We start from the raw sequence: 24,014 nt of genomic DNA on the forward strand, positions 1-24,014 counted from the left end.
TCTTCTTCCTCCTCATCGGCGTCGTCCTCTTCTCCAGCGCCGTCTACTTCGCCGAGGCCGAAGATCCCACCACTTCCTTCACGTCCATCCCTCGGGCCTTCTGGTGGGCCGTCGTCACCATGACTACGGTGGGTTACGGCGACATGGCGCCCGTCACCGTGGGCGGGAAGCTGGTGGGGTCTCTGTGCGCCATCGCGGGGGTGCTCACCATCTCCCTGCCCGTCCCCGTCATCGTCTCCAACTTCAGCTACTTCTACCGGCGGGAGCTGAGGGGGGAGGAAGGGGGGGAATACGCCCCAGCCCCCCCCTGCCCCCGGCACCCCCCGTCGCCCCCCACCCCCAACGGGGAGCCCAAGGCGGGGGGAGGGGCGGCGGCGCTGGGGGGGGGAGGGGAGGAGCTGCTGGATGGGGAGGTGGGGAGGGGGAGGGGGTGGGGGGGGGGGAGGTTGGTGACCCAGGTGTGACGGGGGGAGGAGGGGGGGCGGGGGGCACGAGGAGGCACGAGGAGAAACGAGGGGGCACGAGGGGGCAGAAGGACTAATAAGTGTGCACGAGGGGGCACGAGGACAAACGAGGGGGCACGGGGGAGCCCGAGGATAAGTGGGGGTGCATGAGCGTGCACGAGGGGGCACAAGGAGAAATGAGGGGGCACGTAGGTGCACAGGGACAAGTGGGGGTACACGAGAGGGTGTGAGGGCAAACGAGAGCGCACAAGCGTGCACAAGGGGGCACAAGGACAAAGAGGGGGCACAAGGACAAATGAAGGGGCACAAAGACAGACGAGGGGGCACGAAAGGGCACAGGGACAAGTTGGGGGCGCACAAGGACGAACGAGAGCACACGAGTGTGCAGGAGGGTGCACGAGGACAAAGGGGGCTGCAGACGAGGGCGCATGAGCATAAAGAAGGGTGCACGAAGGTGCACAAGGGTGCACAAGGACAAATGAAGGTCCATGAGGACAAATGAGAGTGCACAAGGGCGCATGAGGGCACACAAGGACTAAGCGGGGCTGCACAAGGGTGCACGAGGCTTCAAAAGGACAAGCAAGGGTGCACAAGAGCGCACGAGGACGCATGAGGACGCATGAGGACGCACGGGCGTGCCCACGGCCGCAGGAGGACGCAGGAGGACACATGAGGATGCTGAAGGACACACGAGGCTGCACAAGCGTGCACAAGGACACACGGGGGGTGCACGAGGACACACGTTGACCCCCATTCCGCCCCGACCAGGCTGTCGCACGAGCGTGTGCTCTCGCCAGCACCCTCCCCCCCCGCCCTGTCTCATTCCCTCCCCCGGCACCTTCTTGGGTTTCGCCGGCGGCCGCGGTGGCATCCGGGAACCTGATCCAGCACGGGCCCTCGTGCGTCGCACGAGCATGTATGTGTACCTGGGGGGGGGGGGCACACGGAGACACAGTGACAGCGGGTGTCCCCCGCACTCGTGGTGGCCCCCAGGCCAATAAAGGTGACAGCTGGTGGCAGAGGGGGGGTCACGGGGACCCTCGTGTGAGGCTGGGGGGGTCACAGGGACCCTTGTGCGAGGCTGGGGGGGTCATGAGGGTCCTCGTGAGAGGCTGGGGGGGTCACGGGGCCCCTCGTGCGAGGTGGGGGGGTCACACCGTGGCTCCGTGTCCTGCTGAGGCCGGGGGTTATTCAGGGGACCCGGGTGGGGGGGGAGGGGTGCCCCCCCGGAGCATGCCCCGCCCCCTCCCAGTCCAAACCAGTCCCTCCCAGTGCCCCCCCCACCCTGGAGGACCCAGACGTTCCCGGAGGACCGACTCACCTTTCCACCGCCAGGGGGCGAGCTGGCGCCCTCACCCACCGGAAGCGGCGGGGTGGGCTGACCAGAAGCTGTGACGGATTAACAGGAAGGGGCGGGACTTGGAGGACTAAAAAGGGGGGGGGGCGCGCTGCGGGAGGAGCGGAAACGGCGGAGCGGGGGACCGGAAGGGGCGGTGCTGCTAACCGGAAGGGGCGTGTCATCACTTCCGGTAGCGATGCGGTGCGAGCTGCGCGGGGCGGGCGGGCTGGTGCCGCTGCCCGATGGCGAGACCGTGGTGCTGGGCCGGGGGCCGCTCACCGGCGTCACCGACCGCAAGTGCTCCCGCGGGCAGGGTGCGTCGGGGCACCGGGAAACACCCCCCCACCCCCCTCACGCCCCGGGAACCCCGCGCTTCTCCCCGCGCTTCTCCCCGCGCAACCCTGAGGCTCCGCAGACACCCCCGGGCCCAGGACACCGGGACCCCCCCCAGCCCCCCCCCCCCCCACGAGCATCCCCAGCCCCACCCACCCCCCCCGGGCCCAGTCCCGGGACACCGAGACACCCCCGGCCCCCCTCCCCCGCAGCCCCTGCCAAAGGACCGGGGAGGCCCCTGGGGTCCGTGTCCCGTCCCGCCCCCCCCGGCCCCTTCCCCGCTGTTTGGGGGGCTGCAGGGTGCCCCGGTTTCTCACCACCTCCCCCCCCCCCCTTCCCGTGCAGTAGAGATCGTGGCCAACTACGCCGAGCGCACGGCCCTGGTCACCCAGGTGGGGTTTGGGGGGGCCGGGGGGGCGGCAGGGGGCTCTAGGGGGGTTTGGGGGGGCCCTGAGGGGGGTTTAGGGGGGCCCTGAGGGGGGTCGGGTGGGCTGTTGGGGGTTTGGGGGGCCCTGCGGGGGGTTGGGAGGTTTAGGGGGGCCCTGAGGGGGGTCAGGGGGCTGCAGGGGGGTTTAGGGGGGCTCTAGGGGGGTTTGGGGGGGTCCTGAGGGTCTCCCCAATACCTGGGGGGGGTTATGGGGATTCAGGGGGTCTCAGGGCACATTTTGTGGGGTGGGGGGCCCAATTTTGGGGGGACGCAGGGTGATTTGAGGGGGGCTTTGGGGTGATTTGGGGGGTGGATTGAAAGGGAGTCCCCAGGGGGTTTTTGGGGGCCCCCCCTGATGCTGCCTTCCCCCCCCCCAACAGCGAGGCGTGAACCCCACTTCCGTGGGGGGGGCAGCGCTGGGCCGGGGGGGTCACGCCACCCTTCACCCCGGCCAGACCCTCTGCTTGGTCAACGGGCTTTATCCCCACCAACTTCACTTTGAGGGGTCCCCCCGGCCCCCAAAACGTCCCCTCAGCCCCTCCACATCCCCCCCTCCACTCCGGGGGGGTCCCCCAAAATCCCTGACTGCCCCCCATGACGCTTGGCATCACCACGGCGCTCTCCTCGTCTTCACCCCTCCCGGCGTCGTGCCCAGCGCTCAGGTATGCCCAGTTTGGGGGGTTCCTTCTTCATTTTTGGGGTCTTTTTTCTTTTTGGGGGGGCTACACTTCTGGGGGTCACCTCTTTTTGGGGGGCCCCCTCATTAACCCTCCCCTGCCCCCCCCCAGATCGCCGGGTTCGACCTGGACGGGACCCTCATCACCACCAAGTCGGGGAAGGTTTTTCCCACTGGCTCCGACGACTGGAGGTGAGGGAGGGGGGCAGGGAGTCTGGGGGGGTCCTGGGGGAGCACGAAGGGGGGGGGGGCTTCCTGGGTGCTATTTTGGGGTGCCCACCCTCCATTTTTACACACACACACACCCCCCCGCCTCAGGATTTTGTACCCCGAGATTCCCAAGAAGCTGAAGCAGCTGCGGAGCGATGGGTATAAGGTACGATCCCCGCTCTGGGGCCCCCCCAAGCCCCCCACTGACCCCCCCAAACCCCCCTGACCCCCCCTTTTTTTTTTCCTTCCCCCCCCCAGCTCGTTGTCTTCACCAACCAACTGGGGATCTCCCGTGGCCGCCTGCGTCCTGACGACTTCAAGGTCAAGGTGGAAGCAGTGACCCAACGGCTGGGGCTGCCCCTCCAGGTCAGCGTGGACCCCCCTGGGCTGCCTTCCCCCCCCCCCCCAAAACCTTAGGGGACCCCCCCAGACCCGTCCTGGGCCCCCCTGTGAGCTGTTTATCACAGACACCCCCCCCCCCCCAAAAAAAAATAGGTGCTGGTGGCGACAGGGCCGGGGATCTATCGGAAACCAGTGCTGGGGATGTGGGATCATCTCTGCGAGAAGGTGGGGGGGCACTGGGAGGGACTGGGGGGCACTGGGAGGTGTTGGAGGGTGCTGGGAGGGCACTGGGAGCTGCCTGGGGGACACTGGGGGGACACTGGGAGCGGGAGGAGGGGATGGGGAGGGTGCTGGGAGCTGCTGGGGAGGCACTGGAAACTACTGGGAGGGCACTGGGAGCTGCTGGGGGGCACTGGGGGGACAGTGGGAGCAAGAGGAGGGCACTGGGAGGTGCTGGGGGGGCACTGGGAGCTGCTGGGGGGCACTGGGAGGTGGGGGGGGGGACACGAAGTGGGGGTGATTGGGCTGAACTGGGGGTCACTGGTTTGGGGTGTCCCACAGGCCAACGGGGATGTGACGGTGTCGGTGGCCAAGAGCCTCTACGTGGGGGGTGAGCAGGGGCCGGGGGGGGTCGTGGGGGTCTCTGGGGGGGCCTGAGGGTGTTTTGGGGTCCTGGGGGGGGGGGGGGGTGGGTGTCCAACCTCCCCATCACCCCCTTTGTGTTTTGGCCCCCCCAGACGCTGCCGGGCGCCCCCCGAACTGGGCCCCTGGGCGCAAGAAGAAGGATTTCTCCTGCAGCGACCGCCTGGTGCGCCCCCCCAGCCCCCCCCAAACCCCTGGGGACCCCCTCGGGCCCTCCCCAAATGCCTGGGCACCCCCCCCCCCCAAATCCCTGGGGACTGCCCAGGACCCCCCCAAAAACCCTGCCCCCCCCCCCCCCAGGACCCCCCAAACCCCTGGGGACCCCCCTCGCACCGCCGGGACCTCCCAAACCCCTGGGGCTCCCCCCCCCAGGACCCCCCCAAACCTCTGGGGAACCCCCCCCCCGACCCTGGGACCCCCCCCATCCCTGCCCCCCCACCCCCAGTCCCCCCAGTTTGTGACTCCCCCACTCCCAGTTCGCCCTGAACGCGGAGCTGCGCTTCCAGACGCCGGAGGAATTCTTCCTGGGCTGGGCGCCTGCGCCCTTCGACCTGCCGACCTTTGACCCCGTGAGTGACGCCACCCCCCCCTCCCCCCCAGCAGCTGACCTTTGACCTCTGACCCCTGCCCCTGCAGCGCCAGCTGGACCCCGAGGCTCCGCTGTACGACCCCCCCGCCGCCCCCCTGCTCTCCTCCAGCCCCGAGGTGGTGGTGGCCGTCGGCTTCCCCGGGGGTGAGCGACCTTTGACCCCTGACCTTGCCCCCAACCTGACCCTAACCCTAAACCCTGTCCTGATCCTTGACCTCTGACTCTGCTGACCTTGACCTTTGAGCCTGACCCTTGACCCTAAACCTGATCCCTGCTCTGTAACCACACCCCCGCCCACCTCTGATCCCTGACCCCGACCTTGACCCCCTGACCTTGATCTCTGAACTCAACCTTGACCTCTGACCCCTCTCAGCCGGCAAATCGACCTTCCTGAAGACGCACTTCGTCCCCGCCGGCTACGTCTACGTCAACCGGGTGAGGGGGGGGAGGGGGAACGGGGTCCCCCGTGACCCCACCTTGATCCCTTCTGACCCCACCTTGACCCTTCTGTGACCCCGTGACCCCTCCGTGACCCCCGGGCAGGACACCCTGGGCTCCTGGCAACGCTGCGTCGCCGCCTGCACCGACGCCCTGACCCGCGGGCGCCCCGTGGCCGTCGACAACACGAACCCTGACCCCGAATCGCGACAGAGGCGAGTCCGAGGGGGGTGGGGGCGGGGGGGTGACCCCCCCCCCCCTTGAGGTTTTGGGGACCCCCCCCCCGAACCCCCTTCTTTCCCCCCCTCCCCCAGATACGTGGCGTGCGCCCGCGCGGCCGCCGTGCCCTGCCGCTGTCTCCATTTCACGGCCACGCTGGAGCAGGCGCGACACAACTGTCGGGTGAGGGGGGGAGGGGATTGGGGGGAGGGGGGTTTGCCCCTCCCCCAGCCCCCACAACTCCCCCTTTTTTTTTTTTTTTTTTCTCTTTTTTTTTTTCCTCTTTTTTTTCCAAACAAACGATTTCAAGTTCCGGGATATGACGGAGAGCGGCCACATCCCGGTGACCGACGTCGTGCTGCACGGGTACAGGTACGGGGGGGGGCTGGGGGGTGGTTTGGGGGGTCCTGCACTCCCAGCCCCTCCCCCCAACCCCTAATTCTCTTGCTTTTTACCCCATTTCTCTTCCCCCCCCCCCCCCCCCCCCGCCCCGTTTCTGCCCAATTTCACCCCTTTTTCCCCCATTCCCGGGGGGGGGGGGTGGGGTGTGGGGTTCACTCGCCCCTCCCCCACAGGAGCAAGTTCGTCGCCCCCTCCCCCGACGAGGGCTTCGCCCAGATCCTGCGTGTCCCCTTCGTCCCCCGTTTCGGGGACCCGCGACGCCAACGCCTCTTCCTCCAGTTCAACGACGGATGAGACGCCCCCACCCCCCCAAAACCCCTCCCCCACCCCCTCGAGCCCCCCAATAAAGGTGTTGCCCCCCCCCCCCCCCCCCCGCGAGGATTCGCACATCCAGTTCTGATTTGGGGTTTATTTTACAAAACGGGGGAGGGGTGCAGGAGGGGTCACGGCGTTTCCATGGTTTCACCCTCTGGGGGGGGGGGGGGAGGGGACAGTCAGGGACTCCCTGGTGTCCCCAAATTCCCCTGTGTCCCCCCATCCCCCCTGTGTCCCCCCCCTGCCCCCCCGGGCAACCCCCTGTGTCCCCCATCCCCCCACGTGTGTCCCCCCCTGCCCCCAGTGCTCCCCCCATGTCCCCCCATCTTTGTGCCCCCCCATCCCCCCATGCCCCCCCATCCCATGTCCCCCCATCTTTGTCCCCCCATCCCCCCATGTCCCCCATCTTTGTGCCCCTCCCATCCCCCCATGTCCCCCCATCTTTGTGCCCCCCCATCCCATGTCCCCCCATCTTTGTCCCCCCATCCCCCCATGTCCCCCCATCTTTGTCCCCCCATGTCCCCCCATCTTTGTGCCCCCCATCCCCCATCCCCCATCTTTGTCCCCCCCATCCCCCATGTCCCCCCCATCCCCCATGTCCCCCCATCTTTGTGCCCCCCATCCCCCATGTCCCCCATCTTTGTGCCCCCCGTCCCCCATCTTTGTGCCCCCCCGTCCCCCATCTTTGTGCCCCCCCCGTCCCCCATCTTTGTGCCCCCCATCCCCCCCTGTCCCCCCATCCCCCCATGTCCCCCCATCTTTGTGCCCCCCCATCCCCCATCTTTGTGCCCCCCCATCCCCCCCATCCCATCTTTGTGCCCCCCCCATCCCCCCATGTCCCCCCATCTTTGTGCCCCCCCATCCCCCCCATCTTTGTGCCCCCCCCCATCCCCTCACTGCCCTCCACCCCCCTCCCTCCTCCTCTGCAACTCCGAGCCCCCCCGTGCCCGCCCCGTGCCCCGTGCCCCGTGCCCCCCCCCGTGCCCCCCCCCGTGCCCCGTGCCCCCCCCGTACCCCCCCCCCATGCCCCGTGCCCCCCCCCGTGCCCCGTGCCCCCCCTCACTGAGCTCGTTGAAGAGGAAGGCCTCCTGGTACTCCCTCATGTACTGGGTGGAACGGGACTCGTCCAGGAACAGCGAGTAAACGCGCTTGATGTCCTCGACCTGCACCTCCGCCCCCTGCAGTGCCGGTGAGGGGGGGGGGGGGGGCAGAGCAGAGCACCCCCAAAAACCCCCAGGAACCTTCATCCCCTCCCAGCTCCTGCAAAACCCCCACGCTTCAGGGGACACACACACCCCCCGCCCCCCAAGAGCCCCCCCAAGAGCCCCTCCAGGTGCCCCCAGCCCCACATGTTGCCCCCCAAGTGCCCCCAGCCCCCCCCAAGAGCCTCTAGGTGCCCCCAGCCCCACATGTTGCCCCCCAAGTGCCCCCAGCCCCCCCCCCACCTTGCGCTTCCGCGCCACCAGGCTGGCGGCGGTGATGAGCTGGATGGCGTAACGCAGCGACGTCTCCAGCCCGATGCGCGTCAGCACCGAGTAGGCATCTTCCGTCATCTCCACGTCCTCTTCCTCGCACCTGGGGGGGCACCCCGAAAGGGTTGGGGGACGCCCTGAGGTTTTGGGGGGGTGTCCCGAGGCGTTGGGGGGGGGGGGGGGAATAACTGCCCTGCCTGGGGCAACCGTGGGTGTCAATGTGGGGTGCCATAGGGGGTGCAGGGAGGGGTGGCTTGGGGTGCGGGGGGGGGGGTTTTGGGGTGCAGGGGGGGGTTTTGGGGTGCCCCCCCCCCGCACACCTTATCTTGAGGATCTGCTTGGTCTCCTTGTCGCTGTAGGGCGCGGTGGAGATGATGAGCAGCCGGTCGAGCAGGTCGATGGGGAGCCCGTGGGGACTCTGGTAATTGGTGCCCCGAATCCTTGGGGAACGGAGACGCAAAGTGGGGGGGGGGGGGTCAGGGGGTGCCCCCCGCACCCTGATTTCCCCCCACCCCACCCACCCACCCACGGGTTCCCCACCGGGTGATGCCGCGGTTGGTGGCCATGATGAGGACGGGCGCCATGTCGCTCTCCAACGCCCGGTTGAGGAAGGAAAAACACTCGATGTCCAACATGTGAACTTCATCGATGAATAAAACCTGGGGGGGGGGGGGGGGGGGGGGGGGTTATGGGGGTGCTGGGGGGGGAGTTGTGGGGGTGTCAGGGGCCCCCCTGTCCCAAGCTCACCCCTGGGATGACTTCGGCTTTGCCTTCCTCGCGCCACTCGGCCACTTTGGCGTTGATCTGCTCCCGCACCTCCGACTTGATCTCCCCCGTGTCGCCTGGGGCGAGGGGGGGGGGGGGGGGGTTATGGGGGGGCTGGGGGGGTTCTGGGGCACAGGGGACACTGAGGGAGCCCTGGGCTGGATGGGGCGGTTTGGGGGGGGGCAGGCAGAGCGGCCGTGGGGCGGCAGTACCGGAAAAGAGAGCGAGGAAGCCCTGCGTGCGACTGTTGATGACGTCGATCTCGTGCAGCGACACGGTGTGCACCACCTCCTTCTGCTTCTGCAGCTCCCCGTCGGGGCACTGCACGAATTTCGTCTGGGGGGGGGGGGGAAAAGGACCCCAAAATTAAAAAGGGGGGGTTCAGCATCACCCCCAAAACCTCCTCCTGCCCCCCCAAATTCCCACCTGCGACCCCATGGCGTCGTAATCCCGCGCTCGGGTGAAGGAACGACCCAGCTTGGAGATTTTCCCCGTTGCCTTGTCGATGGTGATGACGTCCCTGGGGGGGGGGAAATCAGCCTCATTTCGGGGGTGCCTCCCCCCCCAATTTGGGGTCCCCTCCCTCAAGTCTTTTTTTACCCATTTCCAGCAATTTTTTAAACCTTATTTCGCAGTTTTTCAGCCCAGTTTGTGGTTCGTCTCCCTTCTAAACTGATTTGTAATATTGGGGGGGTCCTACCTGAAAATGGGGCATTTTACCCCAAAATGGGAGCATTTCACACCATTTTGGGGTTATTTCAGCCCAGATTTAGAGGGTTTACCAAGTTTGGGGCTTTTTCACCCCATTTTCAAGTTCTCTTCTTCCCGTTTTAGTCTTTTTCATTCTGTTTTGGGGTTTTTTTTACCCATTTTGCAGCTTTTCACATTTCTGGATTCTTTCACCCCACTTAGGGGCTTTTTTTACCCCATTTGTGGGATTATTTTATTCTATTTTTGAACTTTTTAATCATTTTTGAAGGTTTTCAACCTTTTTTTGGGAGGCTTCCCCCATTTTCAGATTATTTTGCCCCAGTTTGCAGATTTTTCAACCCATTTGGGGGTTTTTTTCCACCAAGATTTTGGGGTTTTACCACAATTCCCAGGTTTTTTACCCCAGTTCCTGGTTTTTCACCCCAATTGCCATGCCACCTACGCTTATTTTACTCAATTTTTCCACTTTTTCACCCCATTTCCCACCTCTCCCCCATCCCGAGGCACCGCCCCTCCCCAAATTTTGGGGTGTCCCCCCCAATTTCCAACACCCCCCCGCCTCATTTTCAGCTTCGTTTCAGGCCCTGTCCTCCAATTCCCAAACCTCCCGCCTCCATTTTGGGGGGGGGGGGCTCAACTCAATTTTGGGGCCCCCCTTTCATTTTGGGGTGTCCCCCCCCAAATTTTTGGGGTGCTCACCCCGCTTGGACCTTCTCCTTTGTCAGCGACTCGATCATCTTCGTCCCCAGGTCGTAAATGGTTTCCATCTCCGTCGTCTTCAGCGTCAACTTCCCCACTTTTGTGCCCTGGGGGGGGGGGGGCGCGGTGATTTTGGGGGTTCTCTGAGGGCTTTTTTGGGGTGCTGGGGGGTTTTTTGGGGTGCTGGGGGGGGTGGGGTTTTTTTCTGGAGGGGAGTCTCACCGTGCCGGTCGCCGGCCGATCAATTTGAATCTCCACCACTTCACCTTCGATAATTTCTGTCTCTTCTCTGCGAATAAACCACGAAAAGTGAAAAGTTAAAGGGGAGGACCCCAAAAATAAAGGGGGGGACCCCAAAAATAAAGGGGGGGGAAACCCTAACTTGATGCGAACGCCGATAGATCGCCGGAAAGCCTGAGTGAGAGCTTCGGTCCGGCTCATTTCCAAGGAGAAAATCTCGCTCCCGGCGATGGCGGTGAAAGGAGTGTCGGGCCCCAACGCCTGCGCCATCCCTGGGTGGGGGGGGGTCACAGGATTCTGGGGTGATTTTGGGTGATTTCGGGCGTGTTAAAATCATGGGGAAAGTGGGGAAATCATCAGCGGACCCATAGCGATGGCGGTTTTGCCGGTGCCGGGTTGTCCTGCGATGAGAACAGCTCTCCCAGCGATTTTTCCTTCTTTAATCATCTCCAAAATGACACCGGCAGCGCGACGAGCCGCTAATTGTCCCACCATGCCCTGGGAAACCTGCGGGGGAGGAAAAGGGGGGGACCCCGAGGGGGGATTTGGGGTCTGCACCCCACAATTTTCTGCATTTTCCCTCCTCTTTGAGCGTCGCCCCCAGAATTTCTCAGTACCTGTCGGGGTTCCAGGGCGTCATCGAGGCCAAGGCCGCGGATGTGGGAGTGGGCGCCTGTTTTGGGGGGGTGGGGGTGGGTGGGTGTTTTTTGGGGTGTTGCCCCCCCTCAAAAATGGGGTGGGATCCCCACTGGGTTTTTTTCCGGGGGGGTACCCCAAAAAACGAGGCGGGGAGATGTCAGCACCCCTGCCATTGCTCACCGATGCGCTCGATTCGGGTCACGTCCCGGATTTCTGGCACTTTTGGGGTCTGGGGGGGGGGGGGGAATTGGGAGATCTTGGGGGGGGGAACACACCCCAAAATCGGCTCCACCTCAGCATCCCCGGGATCCCCCCAACGCCCCCTGAACGCCCAAATCAGCCCGCAGCCCCCCACCACCCTCGCTGTGTTCTCCTGCCCCACCGAGTCACCTCCAGCCCCTCAGGGCCCCCCGGGCCCCCCCAAAACCCCTCAGGACCCCCCTTAAAGTCCCCTCAGACCCTCACGGCCCCCCCGGGCCCCCCCCAGCCCCTCAGGACCCCCCAGATCCCCCCCAACCCCCTCCCCGCCCCCTCTCAGGACCCCCCAAACCCCCTCAGGACCCCCCAAACCCCTCAGGACCCCCCAGGCCCCCCCAAACCCCCTCAGGGCCCCCCACCGCCCCCCACCGCCGTTGCCATGGCGCCGCTCGCTCCGCGCTGCCCTCGCGCTCTCCTGGCGCGCGCCGGAAGTGGCGCAGGGCGGGAAACGAGAGAGAAGGGGCGGGGCCTGGCCGGGGACCGCTCTGGCCCTGCCTCTCGATGGTGCGCGGTCCTCCAACACTGCCACAGGCCTTCTGGGATGGGGGGGGGGCTGCCCCATAGCCCATCCTGTGCCCCATAGCCTGCCCCATAGCCCATCCTATGCCCCATAGCCGGCCCTACAGCCCTGGCCAGCCCCAGAGTTGCCCCAAAGGTACCCCACAGCCCCATAACCTGCCCCATAACCACACCCAGAGCTGCCCCATCGCGCCGAGCTGCCCCATACCCCCCTCTATAACTTCCCTATAGCTCACCTATACCCTCAGCCTGCCCCACAGCCGGCCCCATAGGTGCCTCATAGCCCTGACCTGCCCCTAGCGCCCGCCCCATAGCCCTGCCCTATAGCCTGCCCCATAGCAAACCCCATAACCACTCTCATACCTACCTCACAGCCCCAGCCTGCCCCATAGGTACCCCATAACCCTGTAGCCGCCCCATAAGTGCCCCGGCCTGCCCCATAGCTGCCCCATAGCCCCACTTTCCCCTCCCCCACAGGGGAAGGAGCCAATTCCTCTTCGCCCCCGCTGTGGGTCCCCCATTGCCCCTTTAAGCCTTCCCATTGCCCCTTTAAGCCTGCACCGTGTGTCTCCCCCCTCTCTATTCCGTGTCGTGTCCCCCCCCCCCCCCGCACCTCGTCCAATCAGCGTCTGGGAGGAGGAGCCACAACCGGAGGAGGGGGCGGGGCGTGAAGGCGACGGGGGGCGGGAGGGGTCAGTTCGCGATCGGCTGCGGGAGCGCGGGGAGGTGAGGGGGGGGGGCGGAATGGGACCCTCTGGGACACCCCCAAAACCTGGGGGACACCCCCGCCGGGGGGGGTCCCCGGGAGCCAAAGGCTCTCGGGGGGGGTCCCCGGGGGGTGGGTCCGGGGGGGGGGGGGTGCTTTTATTGGGGGTTTAATGGCCTCGGGGGGGCACCCATGGGTGGCGGGGGGGCTCCTATGGGGGGATCTCGGGGTGCTGCGGGGGGGGAGGGGTCCTATGGGGGGATGGGGGGTGCAATGGGTGTGGGGGGGGCACCCATGGGTGGGTAGGGGGAAACTTGGGGTGCTGGGGGGGGGAGTCTCAGGGTCCTTGGGGGGGGGGTCCCATGGGTCGGGGTCCCATGGGTGTGGGTGTCTCCCCCCATTTCCCTCCATCCCCACCCCCCCGACCACCATTTTGGGGTTGTCCCCGAGTTTTGGAGATCCCCCGCCCCATACTGATTTTTATTTGGGGGGGGGGGGGGGGCGTGCTGTGTTCCTCCCCCCCCCCTTTCCAGGGCGCCATGCCGTTGGCCCGCAGCGTCTCGGTGAGCTCCCTACCGGGGCTGGAAGAGTGGGGGGGCCCCGGGGCCCCCGATAATGTCGTCCTCTTCGAAGTGGCCTGGGAGGTGGCCAATAAGGGTGAGCGATATTGGGGGGACAACACGCCCCCCCCCCGCCCCCAAAAAAATGGGACACCCCCCCCCCCGGGTCCCCTCAGGCCCATTGGAGGACCGGGCTGTCCCATCATGCTTTGCGGGAGGGGCGGGGCTTTGCGGGGAGGGGGCGGAGCTTCCAGTATGCCCAGGGGGTGTCAGACCCCAAAGGCTTCTGGGATACATGGAGGCAGGTGATGGGGGGGTGCCCCGGTGCATTGTGGGATGCACTGAGGCCTAGGGGGTTGGCTGGGCCCCAGTGCAGGCTGGGAAGCCATGCCCTTCCTCAGTGCATGATGGGATGGCACGAGGCCTAGCGTGCTGTGGGTTAACGGGAGCTGAAGTGCATCATGGGATGGCGCAAGGCCTAGTGTCCTGTGGGTTAACAGGAAGCCCCGGTGCATTGTGGGATGGTGCAAGGCCTAGTGTCCTGTGGGTTAACAGGAGCTGCAGTGCGTCATGGGAAGGTGCGAGGCCTAGCATGCCGTGGGTTAACGATGGCGTGAGGCCTAGTGTCCTGTGGGTTAACGGGAAGCCCCGGTGCATTGTGGGAGGGTGCAAGGCCTAGCGTGCCGTGGGTTAACGGGAGCCCTGGTGCCCGCTGGGAATGCCGTTAGTGGGCGGGATCTACACGGTGCTGCAGACGAAGGCGCGAGTGACGGCGGACGAGTGGGGGGAGAGTTACGTGCTGGTGGGGCCCTACGTGGAGAGCAGCGTCCGCACCCAGGTGGAGCTGCTGGAGCCGCCCCAGCCCGCCCTGCGCCGCACCCTGGCCGCCATGAACGCGCAGGGCTGTAAGGTGGGCACCCATAGGGTGGGGGGAGCACCCATGGGGTGGGGTGGGATTTGGGGATGAGGGGATTCAGCCCGCCCCGCGCCCCACCCTGACCGCCATGAAGGCCCAGGGCCGCGAGGTGGGCACCCATAGGGTGGGGGGAGCAGCCATGGGGTGGGGGGAGCACCCATAGGGTGTCAGGGGGAGATGGGGAGACCCAGAGAATAAGAGGGACCCCCAGCGTCGTGAGCACCCAGGGGTCGGGGGGGGGCACCCAGGCAGGCGAAACCCCAGGGTGCTGCCAAGGCACTCAGACCTTCCGCCCCCCTCCCCCACACCATACACGTGGGGGTTATTTTTAGCCCGTCCCACCCCTCCCCCCCCCAGCTCACGTTACCCTCCCCCCATGGTCAGCAAAGGTCATGGGTTCCCCTCCCCCCCGCCCCAAAAAATGGGGGCAGGATCCATTTTGGGGGATATTAACCCATTTTTGGTGTGGTTTAACCCAGTTTTGAGGAGATTCATTCTGGGTTTGGGGCCATTTAACCTATTTTGGGGGAGATTTATCCCATTTTGGGGGGCATTAACTCACTATTAGGGAGATTTATCTCACTTTAGGGGGCGTCAAGCTATTTTTGGGGCCATTTACCCCATTTTTGTGGATGTTTAACTCACTTTTAGGGAGATTGAGTTCATTTTGGGGGGTCGTAGGCCATTTTTGGGGTATTTCAAGCCATTTTTGGGGATAATTCACTTTTGGGGCACATTAACCCGTTTTTGGGGCGCATTACCCTATTTTGGGGGCCACTTAACCCATTTTTGGGGACACTTAACCTCTTTCAGGGGTGCACATGCCTGGGAGTTCCCCCCCCCGCCCAGGAGCCATTTTGGGGAGTTTAGGGGTGCTGGAGGGTTTGGGGTGTCAGGTTTTGGGGTACAGGATGGCAGAGGGGAGCCCAGAGGATGGTGTTAGGGGTGCTGACGGCTTCAGGGTGCCCCGTTTTGGGGTGCAGGTTGATGGAGGGGACCCCAGACCTGATATTTAGGGGCACTGAGGGTTTGGGGGTCCTCCCATTTTTGGGGTGTGGGTGTATTTTGGGCAGTGAGTGCTGGAGAGAAGCGAAGAGAAGGAGTTCGGAGGCACCAGGGGATTCAGGGTGCTTGTTTTTGGGGTTCAGCCTGCCAAAGAAACACCCCTTAAGGGTATTTGAGAGGTGCTAAAGGTTTCGGGGTGCTTTTTTTGGGGGGGATGCAGGTCCATTTTGGACGTTGGTTGATTGAGGGGAGCCCGGCCGTCGTGTTGTTGGATGTTGGGGCGACGGCCTGGAGCCTGGAACGGTGGAAGGGGGAGCTGTGGGAGAGCTGCGCTATCGGGGTGCCCTGGTACGACCGGGAAGCCAATGACGCCGTCCTCTTCGGCTTCCTCGTCGCTTGGTTCCTCGGAGAGGTGGGTTTGGGGGGGTCCTCAGGGGATTTTGGGGGTCTCTGAGAGGGGTTTAGGGGGTTCCTGAGGGGATTTTGGGGGACCCTGAGGGAGTTTGGGTGGTCCTAGGTGGTTTTGGGGGGTCCCTGAGGGGATTTTGGGGGGTTCTTGAGGGGATTTTGGGTGTCCCTGGGTGGGTTTGGGTGTCCCGTGCGTGGGGCTGAGTACCTTTGGGGTGACACCATGGAGGGGCGACCAGCGACACGGGGGGGGGGGGTGGTGGGCACATGCGATGCCGGACAGCGCCGAGTGACGCGGTGCCGCCCGGCCGCCATTGCGCCAGTTCGCGGCGCAGAGCGAGGAGCGCCCGTTCATCGTGGGCCACTTCCATGAGTGGCTGGCGGGGCTGGGGCTGGTGCTGAGCCGCGCGCGCCGGTTGCCAGTGGCCACCATCTTCACCACCCACGCCACCCTCCTGGGCCGTTACCTGTGCGCCGGCAGCGTCGACTTTTACAACAACCTCCACAGCGTGAGTGGGGCCTGGGGGGGGGGACACGAGTGGGGGGATGGAGACATGGGGGGGGGGACCAAAGGAAGGGGGATGTGGGGCTGGGGGGAATCTTGGGAGGGAAGGTGGGGGGACATGCACGCGTGGGGGGGGATTTGGGGGGGGAAGGATTTGAGGGGGACACGTGATTTAGGGATCGGGGAAGGGGGGAACCCGGGGAAGGGGGAACTTGGGGAAGTGGGACCTGGGGCTGGGGGGGACCCCGGGGAGGGACGGACCCAGGGCCCGGGGGGGACCCCAGGGAGGGACGGACCCGTGGCCTAGCGGTACATCAGGGTCACCCCCAGTGCATGCTGGGACGCCGGGGGTCAGGGGTCACTTCCCCCGGTGCATTGTGGGATGCTGGGGGTGACCCCGGTCCATGGCGGGCCTGCGGCGGCGCCGCCGCCAGTTCGACGTGGACAAGGAGGCCGGGGAGCGGCAGATCTACCACCGGTACTGCCTGGAGCGGGCGGCCGCGCACTGCGCCCACGTCCTCACCACCGTCTCCCACGTCACCGCCGCCGAGGCCGAGCACCTCCTCAAGCGGAAACCGGGTGGGGGAACGGCGCGGAACGACCCCGGGCTGGGGGGGGGAGCACCCCAATATCAGGGCGGGGGGGGACCCGAATGCATCACGGGGAGGGGGAGAGCGTCACGGGGAGCTTGACGTCGTCGTGGGGAGCCCAACGCAGCCAGAGGGACCCCAGTGTCCTCTGAGGGACCCCAACAGACACGGGGGGGACCCCAAGACCCTTCCAGGACCCCGACGTCCCCGTGAGGGGAGTCCCCACCCCGTCATAGGGACCTCAATGCACTCAGGGGGGACCCCAGCGCTCCCAGGCGGACCCTGGCGCTTCCAGGGAGACTTTAATCACCTTCATGGGGACCCCAAGAGGGACCCCAAGACCCCACAGGGACCCCAATAACCCCGGGGGATCCCACCACCCCCAGAGGGACCCCGGTGTCCACAGAAACACCCAAGAGACACTTCTCCCTCCGTGTCACCTCCCCGAGACTCTAGTGACCCCAACACACACACACACATCCTCGGGGCACCCCAAAAACCACAAGACACCTCTCAAATTCCCCCCCCCAGACCTGGTGACCCCCAACGGCCTCAACGTCCGCAAGTTCTCGGCCATGCACGAGTTCCAGAACCTGCACGCCCAGAGCAAGGCGCGCGTCCAGGAGTTCGTCCGGGGACACTTCTACGGGTCAGGAGCACCCCGATATCTGGGGGGGGGGGGGGGCAGCCAGGGTGTCTGGGAAGACACAAGAGTCTGGTGAGGGGAATGCTCAGGAGTTGGTGGGGGGGCTCAGGAATTTGGGGGGACTCAGGTGTTCAGATGGGACTCAGGAGTTTGGGGGGACCCAAGTGTCTGGAGGGAGGGGGGATGCAGGAGTTTGGGTGGGGACACACATTAGTTTTGGGGAGGTACTTAGGAGTTTGGGGGTACCCAGGCATCCATGTGCCCTGTGGGTAGTGGGGAGGGGTGGGGGGGGTCTGGGGAGGGTTTTGGGGGGGCCCAGAGAGATTTGGGGGGGTCTGGGACAGGTTTGGGGGTATCCCAGGGGTTGGGGGGGATCAGGAGGACTGGGGAGGTCGGGGGAGTTTTGGGGTGCAGTGAGGTGACAGGGTCCCCGCAGGCACCTGGATTTCGACCTGGACAAGACGCTTTTCTTCTTCATCGCGGGGCGCTACGAGTTCTCCAACAAGGGGGCGGACATCTTCCTGGAGGCGCTGGCGCGGCTCAACTACCTCCTGCGGGTGACGTGGGGGGGACGTGGGGGATGGGGGGGACATGGGGACATTTGGGGACATGGGATATTTCGGGTGGGGGGAATATTTGGGGACACGGGGGACGTTTGGGGACACCTGGGGCGTCCCCACAGGTGAATGGCAGCGAGGTGACGGTGGTGGCCTTCTTCATCATGCCGGCCCGGACCAACAACTTCAACGTGGAGTCGCTGAAGGGCCAGGCCGTGCGCAAGCAGCTCTGGTGGGCCCCCAAACCCCCAGGGAGCCCCCAAACCCCCAGGGAACCCCCTAAACCCCCCCCAGGGAGCCCCTTAAAGCCCCCAGGAAGCCCTCAAACCTCTGGGGAGCCCCTTAAAACCCCAGGGAACCCCCTAAATCTCCCTAGGGAGCCCCCAAACCCCTGGGGAGCCCCAACTCTGCCCCCAGTGAGCCCCCAAGCCCCCAGGGAACCCCCTAAACCCCCCCCCAGACCCAGGCATCCAGACTGACACCCCTCCTCCCCATTCCCCCCCCCCCCGTCCTTTCTTTTTTTCCCCTTCCTCTTCCAGGGACACAGCCAACGCCGTCAAGGAAAAATTTGGGAAAAAACTCTATGAATCGCTGTTGGTGTAAGCACCCCTCCCACACCCCAAACACGTGGCTCTCCTCTATTTTTTTGGGGGGGTTGGGGGTGTCTTTAACCCACCCCCCCCCCCAAAATTCCACAGGGGGAACCTCCCTGACATGAACAAGATGTTGGACCGGGAGGATTTCACCATGATGAAACGTGCCATCTTCGCCACCCAGGTACGGCTTTTTGGGGGGGAAAAGAGAAAAAAAAAATGGGGTTTTTGCTACAGCTGGACGCTTAGAACTCCCCCTTTTTTTTTTTTTTTTGTTTGCCCCCCCCAAAGCGGCAATCTTTTCCCCCTGTCTGCACCCACAACATGTTGGACGATGCCACCGATCCCATCCTGACCACGATCCGGCGCATCGGGCTCTTCAACAGCAGCAACGACCGGGTCAAGGTGACAGCTTGGGGGGGGGGACGGGGGACGGACGGGACATGGGGGGTGGGGAGCAATTATTGGGGTTTGGGGGTGGTGAAGGAGGGGTTTTGGGGGGGCTGGGGGGGAGTTGGAGGGAGGCCTGGAGAAGGTCCGGAGGGGTTTTGGGGGGGGGGTCCCAGGGGGTTTGGGGGGTGGGAGGCTTGGGGAGGGGGTGGGAGAGGGGCCTGGGGGTCCTTGGGGGGGGGGGGTACAGGGGGATCTGGAGGGTCCCAGTGGGGTCTGGGGAGTCTCGGGGGGATCTGGGGGGTCCCAGAGGTGTCTGAGGGGTCCCAGGGGGAATCTGGGGGTTCCGGGGGGGCTCTGGGGGTCCTGGGGGGCCATTTGTGACTCTGCCCCCCCCCAGATCATCTTCCACCCCGAGTTCCTGTCCTCCACCAGCCCCCTCCTGCCCGTCGACTACGAGGAATTTGTCCGGGGGTGTCACTTGGGGGTGTTCCCCTCTTACTACGAACCCTGGGGTTACACCCCCGGTAAGAAAACCCTGGGGGGTTCCCCCTAAATGTTGGGGTACTGCGATTGACCCCCCCCCCATTTTTTACCTGCCCCCCCCCCCTCCCCTCTCCAGCCGAGTGCACGGTCATGGGGATCCCCAGCGTCTCCACCAACCTTTCGGGGTTCGGGTGTTTCATGGAGGAGCACATCGCCGATCCCTCTGCCTACGGTCAGTCCCCACCGCGGTGTGCGTGGGCGGGGGGGGTCCCTAGAACCCAGGTGTTTGGGCGGGGTGTCCCCAAAGCCTGTGGGGGTGTGTGCCCAGAGCCTGAGTCTTTGGGTGGGGGGTCCCCAAAGCCTGAGGGGGGTCCCCAGAGCCTGGGTCCTTGGGTGGGGGGTCCCCAACCGCCTGGGTCCTTGCGTCCCCAGACACCCGAGTGCTCGGGTCCCCAACCGCCGGGGTCCTTGGGCGTCCGGACAGCTGGGTCCTCACGTCCCCAAATGCTGGGGTCCCCCCCGTCCCCGGGTCCCTGGCGGCTGACACAGTGCCGCCGTAGGGATCTACATCGTGGACCGGCGGTTCCGGGCGCCCGAGGAGTCGTGCGCGCAGCTCACCGCTTTCCTCTACGGCTTCTGCCAGCAGAGCCGGCGCCAGCGCATCGTCCAACGCAACCGCACCGAGCGTCTCTCCGACCTCCTCGACTGGAAGTACCTGGGCAGGGTGAGATGGGGGGGGGGGGGTCCTGAGGGGTTTTGGGGGGTCCTGAGGGGTTTGGGGGGGTTCCTGGGGGTCCTGGAGGTAACCTGAGGGGGTCCCTTGGGTGTCCTGGGGAGAGCAGTGGGTCTTGGGGAGTTTTGGGGTTTTGAGGGGGGTGTCTCTGGGGATCCTGGAAGGGATCCAAGGGGACTCAGGGGGTCCTGGAGGGGGGGGTTGGGGGGCCCCAGGGGGTCCTGGGGTTTGGGGGGGTGTCTCTGGGGGTTCTGGAGGGGTCCTTGGCGGGGGCTGGGGGGGTCCTGGAGGGTTCTGGAGGTCCTAGAGAAGGTCTTCGGGGGGGGCTGGGGCAGTCCAGGGGGTCCCAGAGAGGGTCTGAGGTGGTTTTGGGGGGGTCCCTGGGGGATATGGGGGTTCCAAAAAGGTTCTGGAGGTCCTGGGAGGTCTCTGGGGGTCTTGGAGAGGGTCCTGGGGGCTCAGGGTGCCCCGACCTCTGACCTCTATTCCCCCCCCCCAGTACTACACCTTCGCCCGACGCATGGCGCTGGCCAAGGCCTTTCCCGAGAGCTTCACCTACGAACCCCCCGAGGCCGCTGCCGTGAGTCCCCCCCCCCACCCCTGGGTGCCCCTCCCACCCCTGGGTGCACCCCCCAAACTCTTGGATGTCCTCTGTGTGTGTGTCCCGTCCCTCCCCCAGGGTTTCCGCTACCCCCGCCCGGCCTCGGTGCCCCCCTCGCCCGCCCTCTCCCGCCTCTCCAGCCCCCGGCACAGCGACGAAGAGGACGAGCGTTACGACGAGGAAGAAGAGGCCGCCAAGGACCGAGCCAACATCCGCCGCCCGCCCAGCCCCCCCGGCCTCCCCACAGCCCCCGCCAGGAACTGAGCCCCACAGCGGATGTGGGGCGCCCCACAGCAGCTCCTTTCCCGCCCCACGGCGTAAAGGTGGGGGAACACCCCGTGGGGAGGGATGTGGGGTGGGGGGATGCGGGGTGCCCCGCGGCATTGTACCCCCCTTTCTCAGCCCCACGACGCTTCCTCAGGCTCAGCCCCACAGAACTTGGGGGGGGAGGGGCATGGGGCGCCCCATGTACCCCCCCCCCAGCCCCACTTAACTCCACAGTGCCTGGGCTCAGCCCCACAGCAAAGGGGGGGGCCATGGAGCACCCCCCAACCTCCCCCTATCACAAAGCGGGGAGGTTGTGGGGCAGCCCCGTATCAGTCCGCCCCCCACACACACGCTCCACCCCCCAAGTGTGGGTCCAGGGGGGGCCCCGCATCCGTCCGTCCCCCCTCGGCGCAGCGGATAATAAAGGTGCTTCACAGCCCCTCCAGACTCCAGGGTCCATCATTGGAGGGGGGGGTTAGGGGTCCCCCATAATGGGCTGGTTCGGGGGGGCTCCCAATGATGGGGTAGTTTTGAGGCCCCCCCCCCAAGTGCGGGCAGTTTCAGGGTCCCCCAGTTATGTGGCGGTTTCAGGATTCCCCCCCACCCCTCCCCAGCATAGGCGGTTTTGGGGCTCCCCCGGATGTGGGGGGCGGTTTCAGGGCCCCCCCAAATTACAGGGCGGTTTCGGGCCACCCCCTCCCGGATGTGGGGGCGGTTTCGGGGCCCCCCTCAATTACAGGGCGGTTTCGGGGCTCCCTCCACCCCCGGCAGGTCACGCCCCCTGAGTCACCCCCGGCCCCACGTGGCCTCTTGGGGCGGGGCTTCCCCACCCACCCACCCCCCCCCCCCGCTCCCAGCCAATGAAGGGGCGTGGCGAGGGGGGCCGGGGGCGGGGCGGTGGGCGGGGCTCTCAGGAGGAGGGGGGGGTGTTTCCCCGCGCGCGCGGGGAGGGGGGGGCACAGAGCGGCCATGGGGGGTCTCGCGCTCGGGCGCCTCCTGCTGCTCGTGACCGGCGCAGGCGCGATGCTGCGGTGAGCGGGGGGGGGGGGGGGGGGGGGGGGGGGGGGGGGGGGGGTGTTGTTACCACCCCTCCCCCACACGTCTGGGTCCCCTGGGAGGAGGATGTGGGGGGAGGGGGAATTCCCCTCCCCCCCCCCCGCTTGGGTCCGGGGGGGTCCCCGATCGCCTGGGTCAGCCGGGGTGGGGGGAGGGGGCGTGTGTGTGTGTCCCATGAGGGGATGGAGGGGTCCCCGGATGGCTGGGTCCCCCGAGGGGGGGAGGGGCAGGGGGTTCCCAGGGGGCTGCGGGGGGGTGGGGGATGGCACCCAAATACCTGGGAGGGGGGGAAGGGTGCCCGGCTGCCTGAGTGGCCGGGGGGGGGGGGGGGGGGATGGGGGGGGGGAGGGTGCAGGGGACACCTGGGGCCCATTGGGGGAGGGAGGGGGGGGCTGTGGGTTCCCGGACACCTGGGTCCCCCGTGGGGGGGGTGGGGCTCCCCAGCTGCCTGGGTCCTGGGTGGGGCAGGGTGGGGGCGGGAGCCGGTTCGACCCGCTCAGCCCTGGCCCCACCCGCAGGGGGTGTGACCCCAGGTGTGACCTCTGACCTCTATGGTGACCCCACTCTCAGGTGACCCCCCCCCAGGCCTTGGGGTCCCTCATTACCCTCCTACTTCATTAACACCCGGGGGGGGGGGCCTGGAGACCTCCCGTTAATCTCATTAACCTCATTAACCTGCCTGGGCCGCCCCCCCCACTATCTCATTAACCGCATTAGCCCAGCCACCTTGTTTGTTAGGCTCATTAAGCTCGTTAGTGCCCAGGGGATCTCCCCCCTTTAATCTCATTAACCTCTCATTAAGCTCATTAACTTCATTAACCTCTTATTAAGCTCATTAACTTCATCTGCCCCCTCCAGGAGGCCCCTGGTCGTCTCCCCCCAGCACCCCAGTCCAGTAGCATCCCCTCATTAAGCTCATTAAGCTCATTAGGCTCATTAGCCCCTGGGGTCCCTCTGCAGTGGGACCCAAGGGTGCCCCTCCCCTGGGGGTCCTGCTCTTTGGGGACCCCCCCCCCACACCTCGTTAGCCCCGTGCCCTCATTAACCCGTGTCGTGTGTGTATGTCCCACAGCGTCCCCCTGGAGCGGGGTCCCTGGGTACCCCCCAAATTCTGGGGGGGCTGGGGGGGACCCCGGAGCCGGAGCGGGGGAGGGGCAGCGGCCGCCCCTACGCGTCTCCATAACTACATGGATGTGAGTTTGGGGGGGGGGGGGGTGGGGGGGTGTGGCACAGCGCTGGGGGCGTGACGGGGAGGGGGGTGTCGGGGGGGCCACAGGGGTGACGGTCCCTGGGGGTGACACGGGTGTGGTGTGCCCCCCCCCCTCCCCCAGGCCCAGTACTACGGCACCATCTCCCTGGGGACCCCCCCCCCAGCCCTTCCGCGTCATCTTCGACACCGGCTCCGCCGACCTCTGGGTGCCCTCGGCCCGTTGCTGCCTGCTCTACCTGGCCTGCTGTGAGGGGCGGGGCCTTTGGGGGGGCGGGGCCTGGGGAAAGGGGAGGGGCCTGCTGTGAGGGGCGGGGCCTGCTGTGAGGGGCGGGGCCTGGGGAAAGGGGAGGGGCCTGCTGTGAGGGGCGGGGCCTGCTGGGAGGGGCGGGGCCTGCTGGGGGGCGGGGCCTGGGGAAAGGGGAGGGGCCTGCTGTGAGGGGTGGGGGCTGCTGGGGGGTGGGGGCTGCTGGGGGCGGGGCCTGGGGAAAGGGGAGGGGCCTGCTGGGGGGCGGGGCCTGGGGAAAGGGGAGGGGCCTGCTGTGAGGGGCGGGGGCTGCTGGGGGCGGGGCCTGCTGGGGGTGGGGGCTGCTGGGGGTGGGGGCTGGGGAAAGGGGAGGGGCCTGCTGGGGGGTGGGGCCTGGGGAAGGGGAGGGGCCTGCTGGGAGGGGTGGGGGCTGCTGGGGGTGGGGGCTGCTGGGGGGCGGGGCCTGCGGGGGGGCGGGGCCTGCTGGGGGGTGGGGGCCTGGGGAAAGGGGAGGGGCCTGCTGTGAGGGGTGGGGGCTGCTGGGGGTGGGGGCTGCTGGGGGGGTGGCCTGGGGAAAGGGGCGGGGCCTGCTGTGAGGGGCGGGGCCTGCTGTGAGGGGCGGGGCCTGCTGGGGGGCGGGGCCTGCTGGGGGTGGGGGCTGCTGGGGGTGGGGGCTGCTGGGAGGGGCGGGGCCTGCTGGGGGGGGTGGGGCCTGCTGGGGGCAGGACCTGCTGGGGGTGGGGGCTGCTGGGAGGGGCAGGGCCTGGGGAAAGGGGAGGGGCCTGCTGGGAGGGGTGGGGCCTGCTGGGGGGTGGGGGCTGCTGGGGGGGTGGGGCCTGCTG

General features: G+C 66.5%; 4 protein-coding genes across 12 annotated transcripts in view; 2 read left to right on the forward strand and 2 right to left on the reverse strand.

Annotated features, from left to right (window-relative positions):
• The first annotated feature begins 1,952 nt into the window (after positions 1–1,952).
• Positions 1,953–6,473, forward strand: PNKP (polynucleotide kinase 3'-phosphatase). Of its 2 annotated transcripts, none has more exons than XM_054808505.1 (16): positions 1,953–2,117; positions 2,485–2,528; positions 2,944–3,225; positions 3,352–3,431; positions 3,558–3,615; positions 3,708–3,815; positions 3,945–4,016; positions 4,353–4,401; positions 4,529–4,599; positions 4,910–5,002; positions 5,070–5,166; positions 5,396–5,457; positions 5,566–5,675; positions 5,775–5,862; positions 5,990–6,051; positions 6,255–6,473. In XM_054808505.1, the coding sequence occupies exons 1-16, from the start codon at positions 2,000–2,002 to the stop codon at positions 6,373–6,375; spliced, it is 1,515 nt and encodes a 504-aa protein (XP_054664480.1). In that variant the 5' UTR covers positions 1,953–1,999; the 3' UTR covers positions 6,376–6,473. The 2 variants fall into 2 exon arrangements, with proteins under 2 accessions (XP_054664480.1, XP_054664479.1); XM_054808504.1 differs by having other exon boundaries at positions 1,954–2,117; positions 2,482–2,528.
• A 2-nt stretch (positions 6,474–6,475) lies between these two features.
• Positions 6,476–11,633, reverse strand: RUVBL2 (RuvB like AAA ATPase 2). 3 transcript variants are annotated; one of them, XM_054808499.1, is made up of 15 exons: positions 11,550–11,633; positions 11,103–11,151; positions 10,901–10,956; positions 10,649–10,790; positions 10,426–10,555; positions 10,266–10,332; positions 10,044–10,150; positions 9,060–9,153; positions 8,846–8,969; positions 8,616–8,710; positions 8,409–8,527; positions 8,189–8,308; positions 7,842–7,971; positions 7,460–7,656; positions 6,476–6,550 (listed from the first exon to the last, which is right to left on the reverse strand). In XM_054808499.1, the coding sequence occupies exons 1-15, from the start codon at positions 11,559–11,561 to the stop codon at positions 6,544–6,546; spliced, it is 1,449 nt and encodes a 482-aa protein (XP_054664474.1). In that variant the 5' UTR covers positions 11,562–11,633; the 3' UTR covers positions 6,476–6,543. The 3 variants fall into 3 exon arrangements, with proteins under 3 accessions (XP_054664474.1, XP_054664476.1, XP_054664475.1); XM_054808501.1 differs by having other exon boundaries at positions 7,465–7,574; positions 11,550–11,632; XM_054808500.1 differs by having other exon boundaries at positions 7,460–7,574; positions 11,550–11,632.
• A 728-nt stretch (positions 11,634–12,361) lies between these two features.
• GYS1 (glycogen synthase 1) lies at positions 12,362–23,163 on the forward strand. Of its 6 annotated transcripts, XM_054808495.1 has the most exons (19): positions 12,385–12,425; positions 12,939–13,062; positions 13,694–13,875; positions 15,107–15,298; positions 15,618–15,803; positions 16,234–16,378; positions 16,921–17,038; positions 17,472–17,592; positions 17,718–17,824; positions 18,132–18,191; positions 18,291–18,369; positions 18,477–18,590; positions 18,976–19,102; positions 19,198–19,293; positions 19,708–19,785; positions 20,294–20,374; positions 20,474–20,718; positions 22,791–22,911; positions 23,050–23,163. In XM_054808495.1, the coding sequence occupies exons 2-18, from the start codon at positions 12,945–12,947 to the stop codon at positions 22,899–22,901; spliced, it is 2,160 nt and encodes a 719-aa protein (XP_054664470.1). In that variant the 5' UTR covers positions 12,385–12,425; positions 12,939–12,944; the 3' UTR covers positions 22,902–22,911; positions 23,050–23,163. The 6 variants fall into 6 exon arrangements, with proteins under 6 accessions (XP_054664471.1, XP_054664468.1, XP_054664472.1 ...); XM_054808496.1 differs by lacking the exons at positions 22,791–22,911; positions 23,050–23,163 and having other exon boundaries at positions 12,362–12,425; positions 19,622–19,785; positions 20,474–21,101; XM_054808493.1 differs by lacking the exons at positions 22,791–22,911; positions 23,050–23,163 and having other exon boundaries at positions 12,379–12,425; positions 13,720–13,875; positions 20,474–21,156.
• Positions 23,161–24,014, reverse strand: part of AP2A1 (adaptor related protein complex 2 subunit alpha 1) — an 18,120-nt gene continuing 17,266 nt past the window's right edge. The window contains 1 exon segment of the mRNA XM_054808402.1: positions 23,161–23,172. Within this exon segment, the coding sequence (XP_054664377.1) occupies positions 23,161–23,172 (12 nt within the window).

Source organism: Grus americana, chromosome 36 (genome assembly GCF_028858705.1).
Source record: "Grus americana isolate bGruAme1 chromosome 36, bGruAme1.mat, whole genome shotgun sequence".
NCBI lineage: Eukaryota > Metazoa > Chordata > Aves > Gruiformes > Gruidae > Grus > Grus americana.

Bases quoted from the DNA above. Each gene is read 5' to 3' on its own strand.
- RUVBL2 (XM_054808499.1), bottom strand. The intron at 10,151-10,265 runs GTGAGACTCCCC...CCCCCCCCCCAG, and splicing joins ATCGGCCGGCGACCGGCACG to GGCACAAAAGTGGGGAAGTT. The intron at 7,972-8,188 runs GTGTGCGGGGGG...GTGCCCCCCCAG, and splicing joins AAGCAGATCCTCAAGATAAG to GTGCGAGGAAGAGGACGTGG.
- GYS1 (XM_054808491.1), top strand. From the start codon at position 12,945: ATGCCGTTGGCCCGCAGCGTCTCGGTGAGCTCCCTACCGGGGCTGGAA. The intron at 15,299-15,617 runs GTGGGTTTGGGG...CCATTGCGCCAG, and splicing joins TCGCTTGGTTCCTCGGAGAG to TTCGCGGCGCAGAGCGAGGA. The intron at 20,375-20,473 runs GTGAGTCCCCCC...TCCCTCCCCCAG, and splicing joins AACCCCCCGAGGCCGCTGCC to GGTTTCCGCTACCCCCGCCC.
- PNKP (XM_054808504.1), top strand. From the start codon at position 2,000: ATGCGGTGCGAGCTGCGCGGGGCGGGCGGGCTGGTGCCGCTGCCCGAT. The intron at 5,167-5,395 runs GTGAGCGACCTT...GACCCCTCTCAG, and splicing joins GGCCGTCGGCTTCCCCGGGG to CCGGCAAATCGACCTTCCTG. The intron at 5,863-5,989 runs GTGAGGGGGGGA...AACGATTTCAAG, and splicing joins AGGCGCGACACAACTGTCGG to TTCCGGGATATGACGGAGAG.